This window comes from Brienomyrus brachyistius, chromosome 7 (assembly GCF_023856365.1).
Source record: "Brienomyrus brachyistius isolate T26 chromosome 7, BBRACH_0.4, whole genome shotgun sequence".
NCBI lineage: Eukaryota > Metazoa > Chordata > Actinopteri > Osteoglossiformes > Mormyridae > Brienomyrus > Brienomyrus brachyistius.
Genome location: NC_064539.1, coordinates 17,564,232 through 17,585,518, shown reverse-complemented (window position 1 = coordinate 17,585,518; position 21,287 = coordinate 17,564,232). Strand labels below are relative to the sequence as shown.

The following is a 21,287-nucleotide window of genomic DNA, read 5'->3' as shown; positions in this document are numbered from 1 at the left end:
AAATGGGGGTTTATATTGTGTGGACCGGAAAAGTGTCCTCAGACGTCCCCACGGTACGCTGAGCACAAAGCCAGGCGTGCCGACCAGCGTCTGCAGCGACGATCAGGGTGCCGACCAGCGTCTGCAGCGACGATCAGGGTGCCGACCAGAGATCAGGGTGCCGACCAGAGATCAGGGTGCCGACCAGAGATCAGGGTGCCGACCAGCGTCTGCAGCGACGATCAGGGTGCCGACCAGCGTCTGCAGCGACGATCAGGGTGCCGACCAGCGTCTGCAGCGACGATCAGGGTGCCGACCAGAGATCAGGGTGCCGACCAGAGTCTGCAGCGACGATCAGGGTGCCGACCAGCGTCTGCAGCGACGATCAGGTTGCCGACCAGCGTCTGCAGCGACGATCAGGTTGCCGACCAGCGTCTGCAGCGACGATCAGGGTGCCGACCAGCGTCTGCAGCGACGATCAGGGTGCCGACCAGCGATCAGGGTGCCGACCAGCGTCTGCAGCGACGATCAGGGTGCCGACCAGCGATCAGGGTGCCGACCAGCGTCTGCAGCGACGATCAGGGTGCCCGCGCCTGCATGGCGCTGCTGCCGGTGGCTGTCAGGGGCAGGACCGCCCTTGTAAACGGCTGTGATTTACAGCGTGGCCCTGGGCCTGGGGGGCCACCACCGGGGCTGTTCTGCCTGTCGGCATGTGTTTTATAGCGATGCGCCGCGCTACATTAGCCACGCCTCATAAACCAGTGGCTGTGCCCCCCCCCGATGCCCGCTGGTGCGTAGCGGCGGCACAGGGAAGCCCACCCGCGCTCTGTTGTGTCACTGTCGCGGGGGCTCGCCGCGTTCACGTCCATCCGACGGCGAGGGGCCTGCGTGCATGAGCGGACGCCTAATTCGGCAGGCGGGAGCTAATGCCCCTTCCGTCCCGATAATGTGCTCATCCATGGGAGGAGAGCCGGGGAGCCCCCATTCTCAGGAGGGGTGGGATAGGCACGGACTGGGGCGGGGGGGAAGCGGGCTGACTCTCTACCCAGCTGGGTGTCTTGCCTCTCTGACCCTTAACCCAGCAGCTTCAGTCAGGTTGGGGATATTGTCAGTGTGGGGGGACTCGCACATTGTGAAGAGGAGCTTGGAGCTCAGGGGCCTCATTCGAATTAATGGGGGAGGGGGCATTTCTGAGATTTTCCTCAGTACCTGTCAGCCTGAAGACAAACACAGACTGATACTATGATGTGTGTTTATGTGTGTGAGGTGTGTGTCTGCGTCCCTGTGCCCCATTATGGGGGGTGGGGGGTGGGGGGGGGGCGAAGGCCGCTGGTGAGTCTCTGACACAGCTGCCTATTATAAATGGGTGTCACCTCCATGCCCAGTGCCCTCCTGCAATGGAAACGCGCTGAGCGATCGATTCATGCTATACCATGGAGGTGAACGCCATTTTAGGACATTGTCTAAACAAATGCTTTTAATGACTCTTTGGGTGGGTGTTTAGTGGGGGGGGTCGTCTATCATCCTCAGGATTTTTGTGTCGTTTCCCATCCTCACAGAGGTCCATCCGCTCATTCGGCAACGATGACCGTCACGTGATGGCGAAGCACTCTGCCATCTACCCGTCGCCGGAGGAGCTGGAGGCCGTGCAGACCCTGGTGTCCACGGTGGAGTGTGCCCTCAAGCACGTCTCCGACTGGCTGGACGAGCTGAACCGGCCCGCCACCACCTCCCAGGAGCCCGAAAGCAACGGCTCGGACGACGGAGCCAAGTAGGCGGAGCCACGCGCCGTCACCGCCTCAGTTGTGATTTCTGGGTATTTTTGTGGGTCCGTTTACTTAAGTTTTTTTGGTTTTGGGTGTTAATGGGGGCCGAGAAGCTCTCTGTATGGTGCTGCCATGGCATGACGGGGGAAACCGTGTGTAGCCCCTGACAGCCCCCGTGTCACTTGCTGCCCCAAGTAGGGAGCCCAGCGGGGGGCTGCTGTGCGGCGTGGTCCGGGTTGGCCTGGTGGCCAAGGGCCTGCTAATCAAGGAGGACATGGACCTGGAGCTGGTGCTGATGTGCCGGGAGAAGCCCACAGAAACACTGCTGCAGACAGTGTGCGAGAGGCTGCCGATGCACATCAAGGTAAGGGCCGCGCGGAACCAAGTGCTGCGCCCGCCCACTGTACCGGGACTGGGACCTCTCCCCCTTGCCTGGGACACGCCTGCAGATTATACCCGGAGCGCTGGCCCGAAAGAGGTCCGATCCCCCACCCCCCGCACGAACACATGGAGCCGAAACATTTAAAGATCCGTTTGACGAACAAGGCACTAATTAGTGGCGGCTCCAGAACGGGAATGTGTGCTGCCAGTAAGGGGTATTTCTCATGTGCTTGCCGCATCTGCGGTCTCGCCGGGGTGGGGGCTTATTCGTAACCTGAACCGGGGAGGGGGGGCGGCTTGTTTACGTGGAGTCCGGGAGAGGCACTGCATCACATGCAGCCTCTGCTGACACACTGGAATTTATCGTATGGACTGTAATGGGAAGAGGATCTTGAGCCTTGCTCAGGGGGCCTGGCCTGGGGTGGCACGGGACGTCGCTGTACACTCAGCGTTCGTCACAGAGTTGGGAGCGGCCTGCGGGCCGGGTGCTGATTAGCGATGTGTTCAGGGTGTGTATGTACGTCTTTCTGTGTATGTGTGCTAGTGAGCGTGTCACAGCTAATGGCAGTGTTTGTCTGAGCACACCCCGCTTCCCCCACACCCCCTGACACTGGCTTCCCCCACACCCCCTGACACTGGCTTACCCCGCCCACAGAAACTGACCGAGGAGCCGTATGAGGTGACACACTCGGTGCGGGAGGCGGCCATCTTGGTGCACGGCACCTCCGAGCCCAAGCTGACGCTGAAGGTGGCCCTGACCTCCCTGCAGATGAGGGAGGAGAGCAGCCAGGGGGATGAAGGTAACCAAGGCGGGGGCGTCGTCAGAGATGGGAGGGGGCCACGTGGAAGGGCTGGGCTCCATCTGGCATTTCGGGGTAGCTTTGATCTCTACACTTAGCCGTCCACGTTCCCTTCAAATCTGCTGAACACAATGCACAGGCATATATCTGCCCTTAGCCGCCTCTGATTCATGTTGTAGGCTTCGGCCCTGAGCTGCCTCCTGCTGGTCAGTGTTAACCTCTCCCTAGTTCAGTAGAGGTATGGGGAACATAGTGGGACAACGAGGTAAGGGGTGAGGAGCTGTACTGGTCCCGTTTCTGTCAGGTTGACTTACCTAAGGATGCAGACTCGAACTCGGCACCACCTGCTGGCGAAGCAGAAGAAGGTGTGCCTGGCTTGGGCAGGATTGCCTTGTACCTTTGACCGACTGGCCTTCCTTGGTCTCCCCTGCGGTGTGGGAGACCTGCTGTGCGAGACCTCGCTTCGTCCTTCTCGCGGTCGCTCCACTTCACGCAGGTTGCTCTCATCTCTTGGTTCTCAGGCAGAGGCGTGCAGATCTGACCTGGGAATTGGCTCTGTCCGGCCTCTGGACTCCAGGTTGTTGCATGGCGTGGTGCTGTCATGCCCATCCATGTGGTGCGTCAGAGACGCCTCGATCGTATCATGACCCACTGCGGATGAAGGGGAGCTGTGAGCCTCACTAATCCTCCGTCTTAATGGTGTAAAAACTGGGGACGTGCCACCACACTGGCCCTGCCCACTGTGCTCCCGTCACTGTGGGAACGCATCGACCCGATGCTGGGCCTTCTTAAATGCTTCAAAGCTGGCATTGAAGTTTCTTCAGGGAATTCCCCGATAATCTGCCCCTAGCTGATGGAAGAGCTTTTCCGTGTGTGTCTGTGTGTTTAATAAGCAGACAGTGTTTCCACATTCCGAGCTCATGCTGTTAGATTAGACCTTAAACTCGGCAGCGTTGGCCAGATAGCCCCTATCTACAGAAGCGTAATTAGATTACGATTAGTCATGAGGGGGACATGATCAATGGTGTGTACGTCTCCGTGCACTCTTAATGGCTGTGGCTGCTTTCCTATTCTCCTCCGGCCTCCTGGGCGCCGATGGGGAGACCCTCCTGCATGCCGCGTGATGTGTTTCAAGCGGCCCGGCCTCACTGGTCCGGTGAAGGAGGTGCGCTCCTTCTCCTCCTCCTGGGCATGCAGACCCCCGTCACTCGCACGCAGAGGGAATCTGAATCCGCCGGGGATGGCTGTGTCCTGCCCGTTTGACGCAGCGCTCGGGGAGGGGGGACTCGCCGGGGGCTCACTGGGACGTGCCAGATGAGCGATGAGACAGGGGGTGGAGTAAATCAGGCCGAAATCCCTGCTCTCCAGGGGCCAGGTCAAGGGCCTTGTCAGCGACAAAACCAGCTCATCTTCTAGCAGTCAAACTGGGACGATTCATTATTGCACTGGGAGCAGAGTCTGCCTGCTGCTTGTTTACAGACTGGCCTCAGATGAATTTTAACGTCGTTTTTTTTTTTTAAATATGAAGCCATTCTGAATTGACATTTAGCTACAAACGCATAAAGCGTTGGCTTCAAACACCACTTTGGGGAGCTTATACCATTTTGTAAGTGGCAGACTGCCATGATTAAAATAGTAAGTCACAGGCTTGAATTAATGATTAATTATGCTTTTTACGATTGGTTATGCATGTATTTTCTGCACTTATTTGCAGTGTGATGTAATTTAACTCTTTTCCAACGACCAGTTCCATCTCTACTCACTGTCTAAGGGCCAGACAGAGTCGCTCTATCAAATCCAATTACCCACCTGCCTTTTTGTAGTTTGGGGAGTCTCTAGGTTATTCGGGAAGTTTGTTTTAAAAAAAATCATTATTTATTGTTATTTTTTGCTGTTTAGGCATTTTGTGCCCCCAAAACTGCTGAAAGTGAGGTATCTGCGGCGGTCTCTGAGAACAGCGCGTTTGCTGTGTCTGAGCTCCGACTTTCCTAGCTGTCCCCGGAGTTGCCAGCGTTCTGCTCCCCCCTCCCCGTCGGGTGACATGCTGACCTGGTACAGCTGCAGTTGCGGCTGCAACAAATATTTCTTTGCTTAACGAAAGAAGAAAGAATAGAGCTGGCGACAGGACTGTGGTGCTGCCACTGCCGCCGTCCCCGTGCTCAGGCTTCTGTTCTCTTCTGCTCTTTCCCCAGAAGAGCACACTGAGCCAGCAGAAGCTCCCGACCTGCTGGACCGGCAGAGCTGTCTGGTCGCTCTGGCATCTCTGCGACATGCCAAATGGTTCCAGGTTGGCCTCCTCCTTACCTTGCTCCCCTCGCAGCCTCATGGTGCTGGCCAGCTGGCCCGCCTCTCTGCCGGCTCTCTCTCAGTAGCCCAAAAGATAAACACACAAGGCTACAAAAGCAGAATTTGGCACATTTCTCCTTTGGCTTCCTCTTTAAAGCTGCACTATTTGTGTGCCCCCCCCCCCGACTTGTGCTCCTGTGCCACCTCCAGCTCTGTTTAGTGTGTGGTCGCCTGTTCTGGGCTGTGTGTGGGCATTAACCCCCCCCCCCCCAACCTCTAGGCGCGAGTCAACGGCCTGAAGTCGGGTGTAATCGTGCTGAGAATCCTGCGGGACATGTGCAACAGGGTGCCTGCATGGGAAGCTCTCAAGGGATGGGTGAGTGCCCTGGGGCATGCTGGGAAGGCAGAGGTGCATGCTGGGATGTTTGAGGCCCGGACTCCTTCGGTCAACCTTCGTGTTGGCCTGTTATGTAACGGCACACAATGGAGAATGGCACAAAAATGGAGATAACATGCCCCGAATTGACTGTTTTGCTGTAGTGGGTATTTACTGATCTCTATCGAGTAACTCCTCATATCAGTAATGTGTGTGTGGCAGCAGGCAGGATAGAGATTGATAGCTACCCGGCTGCCCTTGTTGTACCTCACTGTAGTGAATAACCTGCGCTGATTGAGCAGATACCTGCACATGTAAGTGGCGAAATAGATTAAGTGTGTCACCCTCCCCCCCGCCTCGATGACAGCCCCTGGAGCTGATCTGTGAGAAAGCTATCGCCACATGCAGCCGGCCGCTGGGGGCGGGCGAGGCCCTGCGCAGGGTGATGGAGTGCCTGGCTTCCGGCATCCTGCTCCCAGGTAAGGAGCAGCGCGGGCAGGACGCGGGAGAATCGCATGGCTATGGCCTGCTGGGGCTCACGCTTGACGGCAGTGAGTTGCTCTTTGCTGGATACGAGGGGGATCTCATGTCCTCTGGGGGTCCGGCCTTGTAGCCGGACGGGAGGTGACCGGATGCCGGTTGTCTCTCCAAGGTGGCCCAGGCTTACACGACCCGTGCGAGAAGGAGCCGACGGACACGCTGTCCGCCATGACGGTGCAGGAGGCCGAGGCAGTCACCGCCAGTGCCCAGGTGAGAGAGGGCCGTCCCGGATTCGGGCAGAGGGACCCCCTTTTCCATAGCCCTCTCTGCAAGCCAGTCGCTGCCCAGCACAGATCCTCCCCCGCCTCGCACCCCGGATAGCGCCATGCCATGTCACCGCGAGCCTAAAGGTGTCTGGCTGTGTGTAGAGAGCAAGCCGGTTTCCCATGAGGCCCTGGGGCTCTTACACTGTAGTCAAAGTCGCAGTGCAGCTCTGCCCCCACGAGTCTATAATCTAACGATGCTGAGGGGCTCCTTTACCCCCCCTGGTCTTTGTGTAAGAGCTGTATAATGCATTAATGCCAGGCTCACACGGTGTTTGTCTCACTGGTATATTAAGGCCCCCTGCAGCATCTCTGTCATACTGTTCATGCCAATACATTTTCACTTGGGCTTAAAATTTCATGTGGTGTTTGTTGAGGGGATTCCTAAATAATTGCCTTTTTCTCCCTTAGTGGATCTTACCAGTTATGTCTCATAATTTAACGCTGTCAGCTAAACAGAAATAAAATTTGAATGCGTGTCAATTTGAGCTCTACTGTTTAAGATAAATCTGAGCGCTACACTTGTAGGAATGTCTGCGGATCATTAGTGACGTGTTCTTTGTTTGGGTCACTAAGGACCAAAATAACATTGTTTTTGTTTTGTGGATAACAAGTCACGCATATAAGCAGTCTAAAAATGCTGGACTTTAAAGTATCACAGGAAGAGCACCCACGTCTCTTCCAGGTATTTAATAAATAAATTTCCTGCCTAGAATTTGGTGTATTTTTGGAAAGGGAGCTAAATCTTTAACTGAAGTTTGATAAATGTGTAGGTCGTCAAGTCATTTTTTCCCTCAGGAGTCCCGTCATACCAGCTGGGGGTAAACGGACCTAAAAATGAGTTTGCACCTTATTTCCGGCCTGTTTGAGCAGAGAAGCTAATAGCAGCGCTTCCGCCGCAGTGCGCTCGCTCACCGCGCCGTTTATGCCGAAGACGGGCTCTCGGCTCCCGGCTCCCACCTCTCGGCTCCCGGCTCCCACCTCTCGGCTCCCGGCTCCCGCCTCTCGGCTCCTGCCTCCCGCCTCCCGGCTCCGTCCTGGCCTACTGTCCTCTAGCTTCTTCGTTACCCAAACATGGCTCCCCTTCCTCTGCCCCTGCGTTTCTGCAGATGAGGGAGTTGCTCATTAACCCCCCTGCTGGCCTTTGTGTTTCAGCACGCCCTTCGGTTCCTGGCTTTCGGTCAGATCTACAAGGTCCTGGAGATGGACCCTCTGCCATCAAGCAAACCCTCCCAGAAGTACTTGTGGTCAGAAAAAGAAGGTACCTGTCTGTCTGTCTGGCTCTCTGACTGTCTGTCTGCCTGCCTGCCTGCCTTCCTGTCTGCCGGTCTGCCTGCCTGCCTGCCTGCCCCCTATCTGGCTGCCCTCCCCATCTGACAGTGCTGTGCCTATGGCTCTTCACAGGGACGGGTCTGAAGAGGCCTTATGAGGATGGCGTGACGGATGACAAAGACCTCATCAAGAAGATGAAGCGCAACCTAAGGAAAGGCAAGTGGCGCCCTCCAGTGGTGACCATGCGGTAGGCCGTTGGGCTCATTATCGCAGAATGATGCCAGGCTGCCGCTAGGATGCCTGGGGGGGTTCCTCACTGAGGGGGCAGGGGGAGATGCATCCCAGACAGGCACACTGAGGCCAGTGACAGAGGAAGGGGATATGCATATGGAGGCAGAGAGGTCATGTGGTTTCGTTGCTGTGGGTGACTTGCTATTGGCCCGGAGCCTGGCTATAATTACTCTCAGAAAAGAGTGAACACCAGGGTGCACCTTGCTGGGCAGAGGGACACCCTCATTATCCCTCCCCATGCCTGATCCCACCCCCCAGTTCATAAGCATTACGCCTGGAGACATGGAGACGCTGTTCTCACAAGCCTTTTGTCACAAACACCAGGCCTGTAATGCGTGCTTTTCGTTTTCAGCTTAAACCTCACCGATTTTGCCCTCTACTTTTTTAACTTCTCAGTCTTAATCCTGGATTGTCATTTTTGACTAAACTCTTTCTCTAAATAAAAATCCTCAGCATTTCAGCAGCCAGCTTAAATCCTTTACATTTTCAGCAGACCTCATCACAAATAATCTGGGATGAGGTCACGCATCTGTCCCTATGACGACAGCCACTCTAATGCCACGTATTGCTCTTACATCAGCGATGTCTGATGCTGGCTATTGGCTGCCCTGCCTCATGCCTCTATCCTTGTTCTTGGGACTCCCTGGGTACTCCCCCTCCCTTCTGCTGCCCCCCCCCCTCCCTCCGGCTCACTTTCCCCTCTCTGCAGTCCTAGACAGCAAAGCAATAGACAGCAATCAGCCGATGAACGCCCTGATGCGGCTGAACCAGATCCGTCCGGGTCTGCAGTACAAGCTGCTGTCGCAGTCCGGTCCGGTGCACGCGCCCGTCTTCACCATGTCCGTCGACGTCGACGGCACCGTCTACGAAGCTTCAGGCTCCTCCAAGAAAACGGCCAAGCTGCACGTGGCGGTTAAGGTATGGGGGGTGTGGCCACATGGTATGGGGGGTGTGGCCACAGTGGATTTGGTTTGGAATTTAGCAGATCGCCCCAGTTGACATTAATCATGTGGTATTGCTGGGTTAATCACGATCCCCTAAGGGAGCGGTGCTGGGAGTACTGGAAGTACTGGGAATGTGGGTCAAAGGGAGCCTTCTCTTAGAAGTGAAGGGGCGCATCAGCGTTGTCACTGTCACTCCGGTCTCGCCCTCGCCTGCCAGCTCCTGGTCACGGACGCCATGAGGGCGCAGCAGCTCTCTGTGGCAGCCTCTCATCTTTAATCACCCTTCCCATTTTCAGGTTCTGCAGGCCATGGGCTACCCCACCGGTTTTGATGCCGACTTGGACTCCATGAGCGCGGACGAGAAGTCGGACAGCGAGGGCAAGAGCGAGACGTCCTCGAACCCGAGCAATAACGCCACCAACTCCGCCACAGATGGCTCCAACACACTGGAGGTGCGGGGCTCCCGCCTCTTAAGAACCCGAGGACTCCTGGGGACGCCCTGCCCGCTGTCACTGGGGCGCCTGGGGCTCTGACTGGGCCGGGCTGTCGTGTCGAGCTTGTGGCGAATTGACACCAGTCTCGTTTGAGACTCATTAACCAGTACAGCCAATCAGATTGCATGCTCATGCCTGATGTATCAAACTTCCTCTCTTTCAAATGAGTAATTAATAAATCTTATTCTTTGGTGTTTCGCAACCCAGTCCTCCGGGACTCCCAGAAAGTTAACGTTTCTGAGAGAGAGCAAAAATGTGGTCTTTCTGACAGGGAGCGAAAACATGGACTGTCTGTGGGTCCTTGAGGACCGGGTTGAGAATCACTGTAATACTCCATTGGTATCTCAGCCAGCCTGTGCTGCTACAGACGGTTCGGATGGACTTGTAGGTGCTTTCTAAAGGGGGCTCCTCACTGCAGCCTGTCTGTGTCTTGCAGCTACGCACTCAGGGTCCTATACTCACCGCCAGCGGCAAGAACCCGGTGATGGAGCTGAACGAGAAGCGGCGCGGCCTCAAGTACGAGCTCATCTCCGAGAGCGGCGGCAGCCACGACAAACGCTTCGTCATGGAGGCGAGTCAGCGGGCGTCCCTCCGCTATGGGGCGTCTCTCCGCTATGGGGCGTCCCTCCGCTGTGGGGCGTCCCTCCGCTGTGGGGCGCCCCTCCGCTGTGGGGCGCCCCTCATACGGATCACCCACTATCAGCCGTACTGTGGCCCACCTGCCCGCAGTCCTACCCTCGGCTCCACCCCCTCCCCCCCAGCTCCGCCCTCGCCCCAGCCGCCAGCTCTGCCCTCTCGTCCCTGCAGGTGGAGGTGGATGGCCAGAAGTTCCGTGGAGCCGGACCCAATAAGAAAGTAGCCAAGGCCAGCGCCGCCCTGGCTGCCCTGGAGAAGCTGTTTTCTGGTCCCAACGCCGCCGGCAACAAGAAGAAGAAAATTATCCCTCAGGTCGGTGCCGTAGCACATGGCCGAGATGCGGCTTCCTAGTCAGCCGGCTGCAGCCGCCTTACAGAGCCGCTTAAGCATGTTTTATTCCTGTGTGTCTGTGTGTGTCTCTCCTGCCCGATGCGCTGATGTTCTCACACGGATCTTCACCACACCACGTACAGCACGCACACCTTCCCTAGGCAGTGTTTCTCAAGCCAGCCCTCAGACACCCTTAGACAGGTCCCACCTTTGCTCTCTCCCAGCTCCCTGCACACCGGAACCACACAATCAAGAACCCAGACACACATGGGGTGTGTCCAAAATCACGTACTTACACAGTAGGTACTGAATGTCTCCAGAAGCCTACTACTTGACAGTTAATGTAGTACACACTATAAGTCTGCATGAGAACAGTATGCCTGCAGCTGCCTTCTTGCATATAGCCTAACCCAGTTATGACCCCTGTGAAAGTGAAAAATTGTTATAAACTGCCAACAAAAATAGCACATTCAAATGTCTAACTGGGTCTTGCTTTTTACTTAAGGTGGTAGAGAAAGTGTTGTCTTTGTATAAATTTCACTCAAATTTGAGTAAGTGACATTCTTCGTCTCTGATTGTAGTGCCAGTGGCCTTGTGGGATGGCTTGGCGTCAATCATTTTGCACATTTTGGAATTTCGTAGAATGTACCACGCCATCTGGCTGCCGTTTGCATATGGTCATACCTATACTGAGAATTTGCATATACTGCTCACTTTGCACGCTATATTTCGCCTGCTACACAGCAAACAAGTATGCGATTTCATACCTACCCTAGACGAAGCCAGACAGTCAAGAACATCAAATACCTGGTGTAGGATGCTGGGAGAGAGCAAAAATGTGCCTGGTCAGGGGAACAACGGTAGCTCAGCTGGCAGCGATGCGACATTCCTGCGCTTATTGGCTGGTTCCTGTTGGTCACCTGTGTTCCGTCGGACGTCCTGCCCTATGTATGTAGTTATAGGAGCGAGTAGGCAAGAGAGCTGAGCCCATGTGTGACTGCAGAGTAACGCAACCGTCTTGACCCTGATGGGGTGGGGGTGTCCTCTGAGGGATCTGCTCGCTCACTGTCGCCCCCTCAGGCGAAAGGCGTCATCGCCGCAGCAGCTTCTGCAGCGGCCCAGGCTGTTCGCGGCCGAGGACGAGGAGCCCTGGCCCGGGGGGGCTTTGTGACCGCCGCCGCTGCCACGCCCGGATACGTCACTCCAGGTGCATGAGCGCCCCCTCCCTGCTTTAGGACACCACTGCGCCCACTGTCCCCGCCACTAACGCGGCTGATATGTGCTTGCAGGCTACGGCACCCCCTACGGGTACAGCGCGGCTGCCGCCGCTCCCGCATATGGTACGTAAACACCCCCCTCATCTCAGTCCAGCGTCACAAATTACCGCCACAATTTCCAGACAGGCACAAGAGAGAAGCTGATGGCAGCGACCATCCCAAAGAAATTGAGTTTTTTTTAAAAAGGGAGGGGGGATGAAATCAAAATTGAGAATCCCGTCTTTTGTTTGAAGCAAATGAAAAATGGAAACGGTCATAACCTTTTGGTTCTTCCTGTGGTTGGAGCAAAGCCTTGCTGTGCTTCGCCTGAGTGTCCAAACTGCTGCTCGCCAGTTTGCCTGCCCGCCCCCCCCCCCCCCACCCCCCCCATTCTGACTCTGGACATTCCTCCTCGATGTCTACAGCCAACGGATACCCCATTCAAAGTGGTGCCAGCAAGCATCTGGTGGGGTGGGACTCCAGTGCCATTCTCATTTGGGGGGGGGGGGGGGTGTCACACAGACCCAGCTTTGGCCATGTACTTGCCACCACCACTCACATGACAATCGTACCCAGGCTCTGCTGTAAGGAAAGTTTGGCTTCGTTTTTGTGTATACATTTAGTATGGAGTCATTGTCGATGAGGCCAATTGCATTACAGAGCAGCAGTGCATGTGACACACTCTGCCGAATAATATTCAGCATAGGGGCAACAAGAATAACCCCAGACCTGGGGGGTGAGCCAGGGGCAGTAGGAATAGCCCCAGACCCGGGGGGTGAGCCAGGGCAGTAGGAATAGCCCCAGACCCTGGGGGGTGAGCCAGGGGCAGTAGGAATAGCCCCAGACCCTGGGGGGTGAACCAGGGGCAGTAGGAATAGCCCCAGACCCGGGGGGTGAGCCAGGGCAGTAGGAATAGCCCCAGACCCTGGGGGGTGAGCCAGGGGCAGTAGGAATAGCCCCAGACCCGGGGGGTGAGCCAGGGCAGTAGGAATAGCCCCAGACCCTGGGGGGTGAGCCAGGGGCAGTAGGAATAGCCCCAGACCCTGGGGGGTGAACCAGGGGCCGTAGGAATAGCCCCAGACCCAGGGGGTGAACCAGGGGCAGTAGGAATAGCCCCAGACCCTGGGGGGTGAGCCGGGTGTCTGTCTATGGAGAAAACAACCCAGCAGCTGCAGTTATGCACCTGTCCACCCACCAGCCCACTGACACCCCAACACGGGAACCCAACACACAACCGAGAGCTTCTAGGGCACCCCAAGGAAGCGGGGGCTCTTTCTCAGATTGGCATTGGGACCCCCACCTTCCAGTCTTCCTGGGCACTTTGAATGAGCCTTATGTGCAGGGGGAGAATATGGAGCCATTGCACTGTGGGGCGCCGTGTGGGACTGGGCTCCTCTGCCGTCCCTTTGGCGTGGGCTGGGCGGCCAGGCGCCTGCTCTCTCCCTGCCACATAAAGACGGTTCCTTTTGTGCCCCACGTGTGGCAAAGCAAAGCGGGACAGCAGGTATTTGGCTGAGCGATAACAACACGTCTACTGCTTCTGGAAGTCGTTGCATGTCGGTAATCCCACGAACAGCCATGCGATTTATCTCCATCCTAATTTGATTTCGTTATCCGTGGCGTTCTGCCTCCTGTTGCTGCTTTGTGATTTCTCGATGGGGGGTGGGGGTGGTGAAACAACGTGAGGGAATTGCAGAGCGGCTGCGGGCCGCCACACCCAGGCCACAAGAACACGCACACTGCACACTGCACACTGCACCAGAAAGGGGGCTCGGCGTTTGCTAGGCGAGAGCCCAGGCGCAGGCCGAGCGAGAGTCCTCCAACAAACGTGACGTTATCTTCTTTCCTGAACATCACTCTCTTTGAAGAAGAGACAGGTTCTCTGCACACTAAATATTACTATAAAAGGTATCAAAAGATCCATGTTCTCAGACTTTATTAAAAACTTATATAAACTTATAAATACATGCTGCGTCAGGTATGAAATTAGATTTATTTTATTAGTCTCACAGTTTCAAGCATAATCTTGAGTAGAGTCCTGAGTATTGATTTAAAATGTAGCTGTTCATTTCAGAATGTCAGCAGAAGGCAGTATCAACATATCGACTTGCAATCTGCTCGTCTTCCTTAAATCTCCTTCCAGACGTCCGGGCTTTTTTTTTGTTGTTTAACGTAAGTTGGATCTATGCTGATTTCTAGATGATTCAGCGAATGACCTGTGAGATAGATGTGTAGTTGGTTCTCCTTCCACGTTCACTCGTTCCTCAGATGTGCCCTCCTGTGGAAAGGCTCACTCACTCGTTCACTCTCCCTCATCGGTCTGGTTCTCTCCTTAAAAGCACCGCTCTGGTTTGCCCAGTGACCTGCCCGCACACGCAGACCTCTCTCCATTTTTCTCTCCTAGGTCTGCCCAAGAGAATGCTTCTGTTGCCTGTCATGAAAGTGCCCGCCTACCCAATCCCTCACTACTCCTTCTTTTAGCACTGAGGGCCCCAGGCCGCCCCCCCCCCCGTTACTCAACCCAAACTGTACAGATTTTTAGAAGGGGATTTTTGTGCTTTCTTTTCTACTTTAAAACATCGTTTTAAAAATTTAAAAAGCAGGTTTGTTCATTAAAATTTTGAGGATTTGTACTGTGAAATGTTACCTCAGTCTTGGAATATAAATTATACAGGCATTTTTTTTTGTTGTTGATGTGGTGTTTTTCTCTGGGGGGAGCGTTTACGGGCTGTAACATTTGACTCTGACACACACTGTAAAGGTGACCAGCTATGTGAAGGATGTATAGACGATACTGCCAGCATTGGTGAATAAACCTTTGTATCTTACAACACCTGAGTACTGACTGGTGTATACAGCCCTTTAGCATCGTAAGTGCATTCTGGGGCTTTAGCATTAAGGCTAACACTGGTATTCTTTGCTGGTACTTAATTGCCCAGTACGGTGGTGGATCATAGGAGAGGCTAGATGATTTCTGGTTGTCAGCTTGGCAATTTGGGGCTTTTGATCTTTAGCTGCCTCTCTCTGACTTTTGCCTTTCTCTTAAAACTCTTCCAAAAATGGCTTCGAAGCCACAGTTGGCTAACATATGTAATGGTTTACTGCTTTAAATTAATTGTTAAGCCCTAGAAAATGAACAGATTACAGTACTGCTCTGCACATACACAGCGAACGACAGCAACGGACAGAAAACGTCTTAGCGACGAAGGATAATATTGATGAAATGAAATGTTCTAGACTATCAGGACCAGGCCTGGGAGGATTCTCTGACTGATTACCCTGTCCGAAATCAATGGATGATGGAATTAATCAAAAAAGGGAAAACGATTGTGGCCTACCTTTTGGCCAAGGCAGAGCTCCTGTTTGTGGTCCTGATAGCTGACCGCACACCTATCACACGGGGTTCTTGTGGCCTTCAGTTGCATGTGCGTCAAACGCGAGAGGCCGCTTGGCTGGTTCCCCCCGAGGTTCCTGGCAAAGGGCCCAAACACACGCACACTCCAGAGAGGCAAGAACGCAGCTACTCGCGGCGGAATCAAAAGCAGCAACAAAGGTCCACCAAGACTTGCTACCTAACTGTCCCATATTTTTATTTTAATTTTTGTGAAGTGTCTGTGTGAGCTACAAGTCTGTCTTTTCCCATGAGGCCAGCAGGTACCTCACAACACACCTTCATCTTCCTCCTGTCATCTTCCAACGCCTGATGGTTCATGTATATAAGATGGTTTCCCCTCTGTTTTGATGAATGTTATGAGTAAAATCTGCCTTTCTCATATTAGAAGGGATAGCCCAAAACTAGCCAGAAGACCAATTTCCAGCCAATCCCCGTCTCCCAAACTCCCTACCAATGCTAGGCGCGGCCCATTTGGAATTCTGGTCCTTCTGGCAGCTTTGGGTTGTTTGGGGCTGAAGCTCAGGAGTCTGGGGAGTTCTGATCTGTCAGGATAAGCTTTTGCTGGCCCGTGGCTGGGACAGGGTCATCGCTGACGAGAGAAGGCACAGTCTCTCCTCCAAACGCAATTGTTCGATATCAAGCAATACCATGTTTTGATTGGGTTGTTTCACTTTGCAAAGGGGGATGGGAGCACTAAGCCACCGCCCCCAGACCAATGAGGTTACTGTCCCTGCTGCAAACTCTCACCCAAGCTCGCCCTCTCTCGTCTTGATGGCAGGCATTGTACTAGATCTCCAAAATCACCCTTTAATTTATCTCTCCAGAGTTACTAACTACATTGTCTGAACTACAGAGTTATTGCATACAGTTTTTACATTTCTCTGCTTTATCTCGAACGAATGGGCTCCACGTTTTTTTTGTTTTGTTTTTTTTTTGTCCGAATTGGTAATGTGCAACTTCAGTTGTTGATGTCCTTTTTATTAACCTGATACGCCCCGATGCAATGAAAACCCCACATACAGCTGAAAGAGCAGAGATTTCCAACCTGGAATGTGTGATGCTGCCTCCTGCAGGTCCGGACATTAACTGCAGTCTCTCTGCTCTTCTTCTCACTGTAGGTGGTCTTTTCATTGACAATCCCTTTTACCAGCCGCGGACCATCGCACCTTTTATTATTCACTTGGGTCCTCAAGATCTCTTCTCTGACTTCTAGAACCATCAGGTTGTGTGGCTCTAAACACTCTTACCGCTTTCGGCCTAACCAGGCTATCTCCACTGTACAGAACAGTCAAACTATCTCTACGTATAAGGCATATACCCCAACAACGGAAAAGCAATATGACTTTAGTTAACTTTAGCAAAATCGAAGGCTGAACTTGGTCTTTATTATATAGCAATACACCTGAACTTTTAGCTTAAAGCTTACTTGAAACAATGTGAATGTTCAATTGAGTCTTACCCGAAACAGCACTGCAATATTTAATTTTAATTGTATATTCACTGTGTGCGTGTGTATGTGGGATTATACTACAAATGTATGCATATATATTTATGGTGCTTATTACTATAAATATATTTGTAGAAATGATATTATGTGTGTATATAGTTTGGATAAATTATTTTAGAGTTTCTGAGTATAACGTAAGTATAATCAGAGTAGAGCATTCTTCCAATTTTTTATACGTAAAGGTAGTACTCTGTGGCGAAGCAAGGACCTTTGAATGTCCTGTACCTGTAATTGTAGTTTAGTTCGGGTTGCCTCCGCTTGTTTGCCTGGAGTAACATTCTGGGGTGTCTTACCACTTTGAGCGTTTCAGAGCACAGCCTTCAATGTCCGCTATTTGAGGGTAGGAGTTGGGCCTTCCACCTCTCTCCTTAATGAAACGCTCTCCAGCGGATGGTATGCACGGTGCCGTCTCACAAAGCACACCTTTCAGTAGACAGCGCATCCTGCTGACTTGCAGGTTACTGTGGTGTACACTGTTTCTCTATGGGCAGCTACTGAGCTGTACCCTGGACCACCATCAATTCAGTCTTCTGTGAGGTTGTGGCTAGAAGCACAGTGCTTTTTCTCCGTCTGTCTGTCCATTACGGTCCTTTCTTCCCATAACTCCACTGCTTAACTCGTATGATAGAAATGTCAACAACAGTCCATTCTACCACTGAGTGAGCAGTAGTAATGAAGACCAGTCCATGCTTTGATGGACGTGCTGGGCCCCGTGTCCCCCACGCACGTCGTACTCCCGAGTACGTTGCTGAAGGGCTGCAGGCGCGGCACCCCATGCGTTTCTGCTGCAGTCAGATTGATCCCTTTGGTCCTGCATGTCGCCGTCATTGCTTTCGGCTGTTCCACAAACGCACACGCTAACATTGTGAGCTGGTTTATTTGGAACCGAAGCTCACAGACGTCCCTCACATTCTGGAACATGCTTTATGTAAATAAATTCATATAAAGTCTCTCCTTGTGGAGACACACAGCCGCTGTTATCTGTTTAAAGTAGATCTGGGTCTGTAAAGGTCTACATTTCTTTTCCCTTTCCTGAAGTAAACTTTCATGATCTGTCACATAAACTAAAATTATCCATTTTTTTTCTAATTAGGGGAAATGAATAGGCTGACCACATAAAACTTTGTATATTGTCGCAGAAAAAAACACTTGGTGGTATTTTATTTTGTTTATTTACTAGTCCTCGGTACCACAGAAGCAATTTTAAAGACCAACGAAATTAGTTGTGTGTTTAATTTAGCCGCGTGGTCAGTGACTGCAGGGAAGTTCTCGGATTAGTTTATTGTAAATAGTTGACTTTTCAAAGCTGCTGTGCCGTAAGCAGATCCTCTGCTCATCACTCCTCCGCCCCTTTACCCACCTGCGAGGTTTTCCATTGCTTACTGATGTATTTGCACGCGCCTTATGAATTTTCAGTTTTATTTACCGATTTCATAACTGTCACATAGCTGTGTTTTATTTTCAGAGTTTAAAGTCTGGCGTCAGACTTTTAACCCCAACACATTTATTCCCGTGGAATCAATCAATACAGGCTAAGTTAATTAGAAATGCTATTTTTGGACAAGGCCGCCTACATGGGGGTGTGTATTTATCGTATGCAGTGCCTTGCGTTTGCAGCAGATATCAGTGTAGGTGTCTCTTATAGCCATGCCCTCCATTTATATACATTTTGGCACACATTTAATTGCCAAATGTAACCTCGTCAGAAGATCAGGCATCGGGACGTTTCAGTTTGCTTACCAAAGCTAGCGGCCGTGTGCATGAAGTGGGCCCTGAGTGTGAGGGTGAAAGCTGCTTCCCCCAGGACGGCTCTCCCTCCAGCTCCTTTGCTATCTCACAATCAGTAGGCAGGAAACACTCAATTGTACTGCTGTAACGTATAATTGCTAATGTATTTTTCCTAGTTTCAGAGAGGGGACTTTTCATAGTAACCCCCAAAAGGCAAATAAACTTTCTTCAATGGCAAAACAATTCTATGTATATCTAATTACTATAATTGCGTTGTATTATATATATATATATATATATATATATATATATATATATATATACACACACACACACACAAGTTTAGAAAATGGAATAGAAATGGTTAGTCATTTTTGTTCTATTGCACAATTGAATTAGTTTTCACTATATAATATACATATTTTACATAAACATATATATATACACACACACACACATTTTAAAACAATTTTTGTGTTTCTTAAAGATCAGCTATATTTGTTTACAAATGAGAACTGGACTTTTAATTTGTAAAGTTTATTTTCTATAGTAACCTCGCAGTTCCAGACGCCTGTAATTTGGATGTAGAACTGAAGGTGAAACACATTCCCTCATTTTGGTGTAAGTTTGTTCCTCATCTGTGGTTCACACGTTTGTTCAAGGAACTTCCATGTATTTTGTTACTCTGAATCGGGTTCAAAAAATAAATAAATAAAAATATATATAAACAATAATAATGACACATGAATGTGAGACAAAGGCACGTCTTTGTGCTGTTAAGAAATACTATTTATTTTAATCTTGCTATGTAGGAATATGTAGTAGTTTTCCAAACCCTTGATGTGTAATTTTGAGAGTTTCATGCTGTTCCTTCCTACATTCTTCCTGGTTCTGTCTTGACATGTGTCGTTGTAAAGCTGCCATCGCTTCAGCCTAAGATGTAGGGATCCTCTGTGGGACGCAGGCTTCAGCTGCTCGTTGGCGCAGTGGGGGGAAGAGCTGCTCTCTCTGCATTTACTGCATTACTGCTTTTCAGTGTTGCGCTGCAGAGCTGGATGTAAATAGTCAGTTGAATGTATTTGAGTCTTCCACAAACACTAACTAAAAGTAGCTGTTAGAGAAATAAATCAGGCTTCCATGTCCTCAATCACTCAAAATATATTCTTAAGGGGCACTAGGACTTATTTCAACATTTCCGTGATTTCCTTCATTCCAAAGTCACTTGGCTGAACGTGTAACCAAAGGTGTTAGTGACACAGTTGAGATTTTCAGTGGAATATTGATAGAATCTGCTCACAGAACCATCTGACACTTTCTGTATTTCTGGTCTATATGCTATAAATAGTATGTAAACTAAGCTGGGTAATTTTCCTTTGGAGAGAATAGAGAGTATCCTTTTTGATTCAAAAGGGCAAAAGCAAATGGTTAATGTCTGCGGTCCACAGTGGTAACAATGGCGAAAAGAAGAGTTCAATAAAGGGGCGAGGGAATTGTATTAATTCAAGATCTGCAGACAAAACTGGCTTGTTTAGTGAGATAGAATGGAGAGTCTTTTTCTTTGTTTGGTGTGCTGAGTCTGTCTGGGAATGCTGGGATAGAACAAGCACAAAGCCACACTAGCAATACTGAAACTCAGGGCTAATGAACAGCCAACTGTCTAACAGGGCCCCGTGCGGCCTGAGGTCAGTGCGGCACACAGCGCCGGTCCTCACCCTCTGCCATGCTCACAGCAAATGCTGGAGCCCTCCTGGCAGCCCCAAATATTTTTTTCCCAAAAATTCTTGCCTAAAATAAGTGTTTTAAATAAACAAGCACCTTATTGTCTACCCCATATTAGCACCAGAATGTTTTCAGCAGATTCCTGGAAAAGGTGAGCAGCGGTACAATGTTTCCTTCAGCTTTTCTCATATGTCTGTAGGCTTGTGGCCCCAGCTGTGCGGATCTAACCCAAGCTACCCGATGAAATCTATGCCCAGCTGGGCATATTTACCAATTCCCTGGTCCCAGTTATATTCTCTGGTAATTTTTTCTCACTGAATGTCCTAAATTTTTAGCATCATGATTCCCCCCCCCCCATATCCCAAAGACTAAGGAGCCAAGCTGGTCTGTTGTGTTTAGACTTCTCACCTCTGTTTTATAACCGCTTACCTGCGCTTACTCCATTCCAGTCTGTCTTAGTGTAAATATTTAAGAATCTTAGCCCTTCAGTATAGCGATAAAGGTCCACATGTAGGACTAGGGTTCGGATATCTAGGAATTCAGTTTCTCCGTTCAGCACAGAGGTGCTGAAATAGAACGGGATCCTGTTTCGGCGAGAGCGCAGTGTTGCTGAATTTCAAATTTTCTTCATGTTTGTGCTGTGAGCAAAGCACAAGTGTGACCTCGTGGTGAAGGCGGTCCATCAAACACGTACACAGACAGGAAACGGATTTGTGCTTTTAAAGCTTTTCAGTGGAGGCTCCAGGCTCCTTTTGCAAAGTCTGCGACTGATTGAGACTCGCGGGTCGGAATGTATTCTCTGTTGTAGTAGAACGTATGAATGTATAATTTAGAAGAGCTACATGCGTATACTGTTTATGTAAATATATAATACACATAAAATATATACTCATACATTTTAAATACTTCTGTGTTTCATAAGACCCTTTTGTGTTAACATTTGTTGCAGTCATAAATCGTGAAGTCTGGCGAGTGAAGGGCTTCATAGTGCTGTAATTAATTTAAGCAGTTTGACTTGCTATCGGCGACAGCCGAGAAGTTTGGCCAAACTGCCCCACCTCCATGGACTTGTTAAACAAAATGATACCAAGGAGTTCCTTCAAAAATGTTATTTTTGAAACGTAAAGGAAAAAAAATGTGATATGGTAAATCTGTGCACAATTTATGCGAGTGAGCTCTGCAGGCTTTGAAGCCCATTGAAATCACTGCAGCTGTTTGCTAGTTCTGTGTTATGAAATTATTAGCAGCGAAATCACCGTGGTGATGTTTGTCATTGTATCTGCCATAAGTTATTGCTTGACAATAAAGTGCTGAGACTCGTCAAA

At 51.1% G+C, this 21,287-nt stretch overlaps 1 protein-coding gene across 8 annotated transcripts in view; it reads left to right on the top strand.

Moving 5' to 3' along the window:
• LOC125745953 (spermatid perinuclear RNA binding protein) overlaps positions 1-21,287 on the top strand; it is a 51,534-nt gene extending 30,247 nt beyond the window's left edge. For 5 of the 8 annotated variants that reach the window (XM_049019289.1, XM_049019292.1, XM_049019291.1 and 2 more), the window contains 16 exons: positions 1,539-1,750; positions 1,941-2,109; positions 2,782-2,926; positions 5,119-5,213; positions 5,493-5,588; positions 5,956-6,067; positions 6,241-6,338; positions 7,547-7,652; positions 7,796-7,879; positions 8,664-8,872; positions 9,195-9,350; positions 9,829-9,963; positions 10,200-10,340; positions 11,439-11,565; positions 11,648-11,698; positions 16,127-21,287. In XM_049019289.1, the coding sequence (XP_048875246.1) occupies positions 1,539-1,750; positions 1,941-2,109; positions 2,782-2,926; positions 5,119-5,213; positions 5,493-5,588; positions 5,956-6,067; positions 6,241-6,338; positions 7,547-7,652; positions 7,796-7,879; positions 8,664-8,872; positions 9,195-9,350; positions 9,829-9,963; positions 10,200-10,340; positions 11,439-11,565; positions 11,648-11,698; positions 16,127-16,221 (2,031 nt within the window). In that variant the 3' untranslated portion in view covers positions 16,222-21,287. Of the gene's footprint in view, positions 1-1,538; positions 1,751-1,940; positions 2,110-2,781; positions 2,927-5,118; positions 5,214-5,492; positions 5,589-5,955; positions 6,068-6,240; positions 6,339-7,546; positions 7,653-7,795; positions 7,880-8,663; positions 8,873-9,194; positions 9,351-9,828; positions 9,964-10,199; positions 10,341-11,438; positions 11,566-11,647; positions 11,699-14,018 lie in introns of all 8 variants that reach the window. The other 3 variants (XM_049019295.1, XM_049019296.1, XM_049019297.1) reach the window with 3 other exon arrangements.